The sequence below is a fragment of the Sinocyclocheilus rhinocerous genome, unplaced genomic scaffold, assembly GCF_001515625.1.
Source record: "Sinocyclocheilus rhinocerous isolate Xijiao unplaced genomic scaffold, SAMN03320098_v1.1 scaffold1656, whole genome shotgun sequence".
NCBI classification, from domain to species: Eukaryota; Metazoa; Chordata; class Actinopteri; order Cypriniformes; family Cyprinidae; genus Sinocyclocheilus; species Sinocyclocheilus rhinocerous.
In genome coordinates, this window is record NW_015658516.1 from 91,864 (window position 1) to 101,942 (window position 10,079).

Here is a 10,079-nt window from a genome sequence, read left to right on the forward strand (position 1 = left end):
AACGTTGTCGCGTAAATGGCCCCTGACACAGTAAACAGCGCAAACATCCGTGTGAAGAACCACAGACTAGCTGTATTACAATTTCAGTTGAGCAGCACATCTCAAAGGAGATCACAATACTCCCAAGTAAATACCTGGGCTGTAAAGCTCTGACAGGGGAATTTAAACTCTTGACATCTGGAAACCCAAGTATGAAAACTCATGGAGGTCTATATTTTTCTCCTCTTTTTTGTTTATATTTTATAAACTACTTTTTGGTCACCTCTTATTGCATGTATATAGTCATAGTTAGTGTTTATTGGTTGTCTTGCCTTTGTCTAATCTTAGTCCTGGAAAATAGAAAGTCCTGTTATAGAAAGTATTCCTTAATTACCTGAGATTCACACATAGTTTCGGGCCTGTAAAAGTTTCCCGCTTTTGGCTGAAAACGTTGTCGCGTAAACGGCCCCTGACACAGCAAACAGCGCAAACATCCGTGTGAAGAACCAGACTAGCTGTATTACAATTTCAGTTGAGCAGCACATCTCACATCACAACACTCCCAAGTAAATACCTGGGCTGTAAAGCTCTGACAGGGGAATTTAAACTCTTGACATCTGGAAACCCAAGTATGAAAACTCATGGAGGTCTATATTTTTCTCCTCTTTTTTGTTTATATTTTATAAACTACTTTTTGGTCACCTCTTATTGCATGTATATAGTCATAGTTAGTGTTTATTGGTTGTCTTGCCTTTGTCTAATCTTAGTCCTGGAAAATAGAAAGTCCTGTTATAGAAAGTATTCCTTAATTACCTGAGATTCACACATAGTTTCGGGCCTGTATCCTGGAACAGCTCTGGGGGGTTCCTTCACCCAGGCTTTACTGGGAATCTTTGCTTTTCCCATCAAGTTTAAAGGGATGCCGTTTTCTGGGATGACATTCAGCAAAAGGGTCGACACCACCTTGAAAAGACAGCAAAAACTTGGTATTTATGCAAGCCCAAATATCAGCTTTTGTTTTGTTTTTTGGAAGGTATCTGTAAGAATGTATTTGGGATTAGGGTTGCAAAGGGGTGGAAAATTTCCGGAAACTTTCCAAAAATTCCAGGAATATTCCCAAAAATCCTGGAAAGTTTCCAAAATTTCTGGAATGTTTCCAAAATTTGCTGGAAATTTTCCACCTTTTTGCAACCCTAATTGGGATACATTGCAGGTTGAAGCATCTCTGACGCCTAATATGTATGACAATACAAATCGCACACGCATGAGAATTACCTGCTTTCCTGTCCAGAGAGGCACGGGTTTAAAGAGCGCGGGAGGCAGGAGCTTCACTCTGCCGATCTTGTCCGTCAGGCCTCTGTAGACTAGTGCAGTGTACTGATCCCGTGTGAAAAAACAGCCACGGATGGTCATGCTGGCGCCAGACACCATGTGGTCCTGAATCAGGCCGGCCAATGGCTTCCCATCCTACAAAAGGTGCAGAGACCAGTCATGTGTTTTCCAAAAATGGCAGACAATTCATGTTTGAAGCCGTTTCAATTTTCTAGATGAAGACTCACTTTAGGCACCAAGTACTGCTGGTCTGTGCTCACTAGCGTGTAGGCCTCAGCTCTGCCCAGCTCACTCTGAGGGAAGTGAGCGTTCATCTCGTCACCATCAAAGTCAGCATTGTAGGCCTTACAGTTGGCGTAATGTAGTCTGAGCACTTTCTCTCCGGGCAGGATGCGAGCACAGTGGGCCTGAATTGATGGTCTGTGGAGAGTGGGCTGACGGTTAAGCAGCAGCACATCCCCATTCTTGATGTGCCGATTTACCTAAGAAAGAGAATCAAATGTCAAAGGATTGGATCAACAAATAATACAAAATGTTAATGTTGACTTTGCATGGACAGTAAACTTAAATAATATTTTTTTCACTGTATTAACAGAAGAATGTGAAGCAATTAGGAGTGTGCAATATGTTGGCTATGCAACTTAATTGTTGTTTTAACAATGTGGAAGCTGATATTATTGAGCATGTCACTCATTTTGCATACAAACACAAAGACGAACTGACAGTGCAGGAGTTCACTGCATGGTGTAGCCTACTATAATTCAGTTAGTATGACTCCCAAAATTCAAGATATGAGAAGATAAATGCTTATGTATGAGTTTTTGTCTTATATTTCTATATAATGAAAACCTTCCGCTATAGATAATCAATATCACACAATCAAGTGTGCTTTTTTCCCGCATATCAGCATGCTTGCAAATGTCTTTGTCAAGATAATTGACTCACAATCTTCATGGGTATCCTGTGCTGGCCGGTGCTGGGGGTCAGGAGCTGTTTGGCCACGGCTTCTCTCTGGGTCAGGTTGCTGCTGCTGAGAATGGTTCGGGACCCGTCTTCATTAATGACCATGGAGGCTCCAGGGTGGACGCTGGGTCCATTCAGCACTGCCTGCCTGAGTTCCTTCACGTTCCAGGGTGTCACTGGCTGTGGGTATGTCAACTTGGTAGCAAAAACCTAGTCGAACCATATCAAATGACTTTCAAAACCCCAAATCACTACTAAATGCTTTTGTACAATAGTTGCTAAACTGGATATTTCACTGCTAACAATGACACTTGCAACAGCTCCTGGACTTTAGCATGAAATAGATGGTGAATGTCATGTCAATGTATTTCTTTACTTGAGAAGTAGTTGTTCAATAAGCAAAATAATGAAAAAATCAGTAAGCAGAATAAAAAAAAACAGTCAGCCCAATCACCCATTATTTTGCGATAAAGACCAGCTGACCGTACATTATCCCTTACGTATCATACAAAAACACTATTAAAAGGTAAAATCCAATGTCTTACCATTGGTATTCCAATCTCATTGGTTCCGATGTACATATCAGGACAAATGACCGAGCGTGCAGCGTAATCCACACGCTTTCCCATCATGTGCTTCCTGAACAAACCCTCTTTCTTCTCCAAGAGCTGAGAAACACATTCAAAAGAGACAACCACTTTACAAAAAAAACGTTCTTTGCCACCTTTTTTAGTGCATGATGGGTTCTGGTCTTGAGATCCGTCACACACTGACCTGACGGACACCTGGGAACTTCTCAGTCATCAGCTTGTCCATGTCGCTGTCAAACACAATGTTGGCGTGACTCTGCAGGCGAATCCACATGTTATAGAGCTTGTCTGTGAGAGTCAGCCCTTGGATGCCCGTTAAGAAGCTCTGATCTATTTGACTGATCTCTGTGGATTCGCTGGACTGAAGAAATGACAGATCATGAATACACATGGCACTTCTCATAAAAGAGGTGCAAATAGTTGGATTGTTTTCCATCATGGGATTTTCCATGGCAAATACTGATTTAACTCCTATACACATACAACTGCTGAAAAATGAAATAAAAAAAACACAATACTTCCTCAAAATTTACTGAAAATGATTTATGATCATTTAAAATGATCAGCAATGTACTTCCTCAAATTCACATGATTTTATGGATTTCCCGTTAAAACTAGAAACATTCAATAACATGTATGGAGTAACATCTTTTGCACCCTGTCTACAACATGTTGAAACAAATAGTCAAATTGTCTTAGTTTTTATAAATTGGTTTGTGTTGACTGTTGACTGTATTTGTCATTCAACCTTGGTACCAAAGTTATTGACCGAAAAAACATTTCTTACTATCATTTACGGAATTTTTTTTAACAAACCATCATTTAGTCCCAAATTACCAAGCCCCAACTCAGTAACAGCTCAATTTGGGGTAAATTTGCAACCCTGTTGTTACCCATTCTTTTTTTTCTGTTTATATTTTAATTAGTTCTATATTTAATTAAAATCTATGTGCCAAATTAATTCTGATCTATTTGACTGATCTCTGTGGATTCGCTGGACTGAAGAAATGACAGATCATGAATACACATGGCACTTCTCATAAAAGAGGTGCAAATAGTTGGATTGTTTTCCATCATGGGATTTTCAATGGCAAATACTGATTTAACTCCTATACACATACAACTGCTGAAAAATGAAATAAAAAAAAACACAATACTTCCTCAAAATTTACTGAAAATGATTTATGATCATTTAAAATGATCAGCAATGTACTTCCTCAAATTCACATGATTTTATGGATTTCCCGTTAAACATAGAAACATTCAATAACATGTATGGAGTAACATCTTTTGCACCCTGTCTACAACATGTTGAAACAAATAGTCAAATTGTCTTAGTTTTTATAAATTGGTTTGTGTTGACTGTTGACTGTATTTGTCATTCAACCTTGGTACCAAAGTTATTGACCGAAAAAACATTTCTTACTATCATTTACGGAATTTTTTTTAACAAACCATCATTTAGTCCCAAATTACCAAGCCCCAACTCAGTAACAGCTCAATTTGGGGTAAATTTGCAACCCTGTTGTTACCCATTCTTTTTTTTCTGTTTATATTTTAATTAGTTCTATATTTAATTAAAATCTATGTGCCAAATTAATAGGGTGCAACCATACTATAAAAAAACCATTTAAAACAGTTCATATAATATTTAGTTTGACCTCCTCATGAACAACATTTGAAGGTAAAGCACTTGACCCTCATTTTGAAATGAGGTTTCTAGCCTTACACTTAATGAAACTACCACAAACATTAAGAAAGATTCATGCAACACGCTAAATACCTCTGATTTACAGTGAGTGACAACAAAAAAGTTAGCATATTAGTGTATTTAGTTTATTGTTAACATAAATTCTTCCCACCTGCTCCATCTCTTCAGTAGCGTCGGTCTTCTCAGCAGCGATCAGTGCGAGCAGTTTCTGAATCATGAAATTATCCTTTAACACGGCCTGCAGGTTCACAGTCTGTCCGTTGGTGAACATCTGGTCTCCCAAACGGTTAACAGGTCTGTACCTATAAAACACCACACACACACACACACAAATCATTCAGTCCAAAATCTCTCTGTAAAAACAAGAAACTACATAATCATCTCAGTGATGTCCAACAGGTTGTCGTGTACAGAACATTGCACATACAGTGATAAACTTACCTGCACGGAGGAACCACAAGCAACTCCAAAAAGAAAACTTCAGGACTGAAGCCTTTCTCCGAACTATTCATGTCAAACCCTGAGAACAGATGCTTCAGGAAGAAACCTAGAGAAGACACATTCAAAAAAACCTGTTTGTTTGCATTACGAAACCTAGAAAGAAAATGGGAATTAAACTCAACCCATCTTACCTTCTTTCTCCCAGAGTTTGATGACGTGTTCTCGCGCCAAACTTGGAGTCAAGAATCCACGTTTGGTAATCAGTGAATCATCTGGAAGCAAACACAAATACTGTAGATACTCGCAAACCGTAGTTTGCATTTAAACTGCTAAAATACAGGATTACATTTAATACGGAATCTTACTTTCATAGACTACATACATTTGAAATATTTTTTAATTATTTAGAAGTTTTTAAAAAATATTGTCACTGACTGCATTTGTTTAGAAAATGTTATTTTCAAAATAATGGCAAAATATGCTATCCAGTATAATAGAGTTTGCTCTACTGTAAACTAGATTATCATTCCATTCAAGTCCTTGCCCATAAGGAATTCAACAATATAGCATTATTTTTACATTATTTTCTGCGTTATATTTAGTTTATCACATGCACTGATGTTCTTGAAGTGATAACATGCCCTTAAGTGATGAGACGAAATCTAAAACACTTTATATCCTGCATCGATGCACACATTGATACAGTAATGGTGGTTTGATGTTTCATGATCACCAAACAGCAAAGTACAGTCTCATTTAAATGATCATGCTCTCCCGTTATCTATTGCTTGTTTGAGTGATGTGCTCATTCATTTGGTGATGTTCAAAAGAACTAAAGTGGTAAAGCATAATGAAAATATCTGCATTGATTTCATTCAGTCATGTCAAACAATCCCTAAACTTTCGGCTACACTGTCTGCCAACTTTAAATGCTATTAAAAACACTTTGCTTGGATTCTTGAATTTTTTGATTTTATATTTTAGAATTTTTTTCCCCACACTGTTTTCAACTTCCATACTTTTCCATACTGCATAGGAAGCCTAATGTTTTGATGGCTGATTACAAAAACATAAGAATGAAATGTAAACTCACCGTCCTTTTCTGTGCTTGCTGTGGATGATCCATGTGTGACGATGAGTTTGCTGTTGTGTTCTCTGCGCACAGTCACTCTACTGGCTCTGAAACACACACATACACATTCTCATGGCAGAACGCATGTATGATTCACTTAACAATAAGAGAAGGCGGAAGAAGTTGAGCTCACCTGCAATTCGGACATTTCCTCGGGCCCATGTATACTCTCCAGAAACTGTTAATGAGACTGGACTTTTTCTCACAGATATGTTTGATCTGAAATCAAAGCAAATTTATCAAATGCAACTAGAAAGTGCACAGAGGCAATAATACTACTAAAGTAAAAGATATGTAAAAGACCAAATAGAGAGATGGATGAGTTTCAGACTCACAGGGGCAGTGTGCTGCTGGTCTTCACTGGCTGTTAGGATGGGTGTAATGAACGCCTCCAGAGCTTCTTGGATTTCTATTCCAGACGGCTGAGCATTGGCCTCCACCAACTTAAGAGAGAACGACAAAAACGCAATATACAGTATAAGCCCTTCAGTCCAATGAATGATGCTGCAGCTTCTCTCTACAGGATAACTTGCTTTGACCTAAATGACAAGCTCTTGAGTATTTTCTGACCTGATTGAGAACGTTCTCTAGCTCATACACCTCCTTCATCGCACCCACGTCCAGGAGCTTCAGCTGGCCCAGCAGCAAATGAACAGCCGTTCTCGGACACTTCAACATATGGCATGACAGGCATGAACCCCGGATGAGCAAATATAATTTCTGTAAAGACATTGACGTTAGTGGGGGTTCGGTGCCTTGCTCAAGGGCACCTCAGTCGTGGTATTGAAGGTGGGAGAGAGTGCTGTACATTCACACAATACTGTAAAGTTACACAATATATATATATATATGTGTGTGTGTGTGTGTGTGCTTCTATATATATATATATATATACACACAGTGGTGCCCAAAATTATTAGAACACTAGTATTTTCACCAGCTAAAAAATGGTTTTAAGTCAGTTATTTCTATCTTTTGCTGTAGTGTGTCAGTAGGAAATATCAGTTTACATTTCCAAACATTAATTTTGCCATTAATTGTAATAATCCAGTGAGATGGCAGCATCTCGCAGCAGCCAGGGCTCCACACAGAGATCTGATCTCAATGACATGAAGAAACAGACTAAATCCAGAAGAACTGTGGCAATCTCCAAGACGCTTCAAGAGACCTACCTGCAAAGCTACCAGAAAAACTATGCGCAAGTGCACCGAGGGCAAAAGCTGCTTTAAACGCAGAGGATTGTCACACCAAATGTTGATTTCATTTATTTAATAATAGTTCATTGATAAAGAAAATCTACTTATAACATTATTTTTGACAGCATCCTCATTTTACAGCATTTTTACACAAGTGCCTAAAACCTTTAACAGTACTGTAGCTTTGCAGGTAGGTTTCTTGAAGCATCTTGGAGACGTTGCCACAGTTCTTCTGGGTTCAGTCTGTCTCAGTTTGTTCTGTTTCTTCATGTCATTCCAGACAGACTGGAGGATGATCAGATCAGATCTCACCACCACTGTATATACATTTATATACACACACACACACATACATACATATATATATATTAATTAATATTCCTACTAGGTACCAAAACAAAAGAAAATAGAATGACAGACTACTAACCCCAGATAAACACACAGCATAACTGCATGAAACCTGCAAATGATGCAATGGCACATTGACACTTACATCAAAAAACATAGGGTTGTAGACGGGAAGGGGCAGATCTACATGACCAAAGTGGCCAGGACAGCTGGTGTAGTCTTGCATGCAGGTGGAGCAGATCTCCTTGTTATCAGCTGGACCCAGCGCCAGGTCATACAGCCCGTTTGCAGCGGCATTGCCCACATTATCCAACAGCTGGGAATTAGTGATACTTTTCACACTCAGCTTCCTGTGACACAGATAACACGGGGAAGTTGTCAGAAGGTCTATATATAAAGGAATTATTATGCTTGCGTTTCACGCAAACGTAAAGGATTATTTAATACAGACATGTTGTGGCAAACTCTGTGACAACTTACCGCATTTAGTGTGACAGCATATGGGCCATGTTGCCACAAAGTTCAGCATGTGTTAAATAAACCGTACGCTTTTAATATGTATTAACCATTGGTGTCTTTACAGTAATACGCAACTGAGCTCCGGCTAGTTCTTTAGCTGTGTTGGGTGTGAGTTGTGCAAGTGTATTATTATTATTACCTTATTTCATCGGAGGAGAACAAACCAAACGACATGCCTTCTAATCGCCTCCATGGCGTTTCTTTTGAAAACAGCATTTTCCTAATAATAAATACATAAATTAGAAGAGAAAACTCTCTGTAGTCCCCATGTGCGTCATGTGGAGCTGTGTAGCACGTGGGAACGTGTACTAAGCGAGCGGACGAAACCAAATAACACGCACAGGTGCATTAGACTGGAATATGTTCAAAAGCGAGAGAAGTAGAGTTAGAGACATTGGCGTTTAAAACAATCTCAGATAATAATTATAAGCTAGCATAATACCCTGAAAATGAATATTCTACGGGGCCGTATGAAGAATAGTTTATTTATATTGTGGTTTGAGATGGTATATCCCGACCGTAGAAAACGAATGAATGGTAGAATGGAAATCTAAATAAAAAAAACTGAGTAAAAATAATAGTTATTCTTTTTGAATTCTTCAATTTTGTATTTGAATTCAATTAGTTATTAAGCTTTCTGCGTCATTATCTAGACATAAATTATTGTCCAGACAATAATAAAAAAGTAATATGTAGACGGTTTGGTCACATGATATGTGTAAACTTTCTCAGCGCTAAACAGGATGGACCAATCACAACTGGCTATGGTGGTGCCGCGGAGATATCTGCTTTCTGAGCCGCCAAGTGCCCCTGTCATGGCGTCCTCCTGTTCTCAAGCTCTCAGGCATCATGTGTGTAAGAGCAGCAGAATATTGCGCATTCATCTGCAGAAGTCATATAGGTAAGATAAATGTACAAGGACCGGCTTATTTGGCCGGTTTTATCATATAACATTTTCAGTCATTTTTTATGTTTGTAAAGAAACGACTGGTTGTCTCTAGGTCATTTGAAGGGGCTGTATGTGTCAGCTCAAGTTGTATCAGGCGCTCATTATGTGATTATTTGATTACAGGAGTTTTGCTCTGAATTCTGCTGCAGATCAACAACCTGCCGTTTCTTCACCAGGTCTGATAATTATGTATTTTTAATAGGAATGATCATATGTTTTCTTAAATTAAGATGCTTTCTAATTAGAAATAAATCCTTTTATTTTTTTGTTTATTTATTTATTTTTTTTTCCAGAAGAAATAGTCATTCCAAAGAAGAAAACATGGTAAGTACTGGTCATATCTGAACAATTCACATGATAAATAAATATATAGTTCTAAAATTATGAATTTAATATTTTTTAAATAATTTATGCATTAACAATTAATTTTTTACTGTCATCAGGAGCAAAGAGGCTGTCTTACAGGCACTGGCATCCGCTGTGAAAAGGGTATGTTCATCAGACAACTCTAACAACCATGTTAAAATACATTGTTATCAAATATGATGTAAGCATAGTTACTTGTTGTGTGCATGTGTTTGTTCTAGGATCCTACAGCCTCCGATTCCAGATTCCAGGATGATCCATATCTCACTCCAAAAACATCATCAGAGTTTGTGAGTTTTGACTATCAAACCATTTCAGGTTCTCAATCCGCAGTGTTATGATAGCTGCGATTTTTAAAGGGGTCATATGATGCGATTTAAATTTTTCCTTTCTCTTTGGAGTGTTACAAGCTCTTGGTGCATAAAGAAGATCTGTAAAGTTGCAAAGACTAAAGTCTCAAATCCAAAGAGATATTCTTTATAAAAGTTAAGACTTGTCCATGCCCTCCTAAAACGGCTCGTTCTAACACGCCCCCACATACCTACATCACGAT

General features: G+C 38.3%; 2 protein-coding genes across 2 annotated transcripts in view; one reads left to right on the forward strand and one right to left on the reverse strand.

Annotated features, from left to right (window-relative positions):
• polr1a (RNA polymerase I subunit A) overlaps nucleotides 1-8,523 on the reverse strand; it is a 23,994-nt gene extending 15,471 nt beyond the window's left edge. Inside the window, exons 1-15 of the mRNA XM_016530790.1 lie at nucleotides 8,351-8,523; nucleotides 7,838-8,042; nucleotides 6,719-6,868; nucleotides 6,484-6,591; nucleotides 6,282-6,367; nucleotides 6,110-6,195; nucleotides 5,208-5,288; nucleotides 5,017-5,122; nucleotides 4,727-4,877; nucleotides 3,049-3,225; nucleotides 2,820-2,942; nucleotides 2,257-2,484; nucleotides 1,539-1,793; nucleotides 1,255-1,446; nucleotides 793-942 (exon numbers count right to left, since the gene is read on the reverse strand). Of these exons, the coding sequence (XP_016386276.1) occupies nucleotides 793-942; nucleotides 1,255-1,446; nucleotides 1,539-1,793; nucleotides 2,257-2,484; nucleotides 2,820-2,942; nucleotides 3,049-3,225; nucleotides 4,727-4,877; nucleotides 5,017-5,122; nucleotides 5,208-5,288; nucleotides 6,110-6,195; nucleotides 6,282-6,367; nucleotides 6,484-6,591; nucleotides 6,719-6,868; nucleotides 7,838-8,042; nucleotides 8,351-8,427 (2,175 nt within the window). The 5' untranslated portion in view covers nucleotides 8,428-8,523. The remainder of the gene's footprint in view (nucleotides 1-792; nucleotides 943-1,254; nucleotides 1,447-1,538; nucleotides 1,794-2,256; nucleotides 2,485-2,819; nucleotides 2,943-3,048; nucleotides 3,226-4,726; nucleotides 4,878-5,016; nucleotides 5,123-5,207; nucleotides 5,289-6,109; nucleotides 6,196-6,281; nucleotides 6,368-6,483; nucleotides 6,592-6,718; nucleotides 6,869-7,837; nucleotides 8,043-8,350) is intronic.
• Nucleotides 8,524-8,943: 420 nt separating this feature from the next.
• ptcd3 (pentatricopeptide repeat domain 3) overlaps nucleotides 8,944-10,079 on the forward strand; it is a 12,077-nt gene continuing 10,941 nt past the window's right edge. The window contains exons 1-5 of the mRNA XM_016530796.1: nucleotides 8,944-9,112; nucleotides 9,284-9,336; nucleotides 9,454-9,484; nucleotides 9,604-9,649; nucleotides 9,748-9,816. Coding sequence (XP_016386282.1) covers nucleotides 8,955-9,112; nucleotides 9,284-9,336; nucleotides 9,454-9,484; nucleotides 9,604-9,649; nucleotides 9,748-9,816 — 357 coding nt within the window. The 5' untranslated portion in view covers nucleotides 8,944-8,954. The remainder of the gene's footprint in view (nucleotides 9,113-9,283; nucleotides 9,337-9,453; nucleotides 9,485-9,603; nucleotides 9,650-9,747; nucleotides 9,817-10,079) is intronic.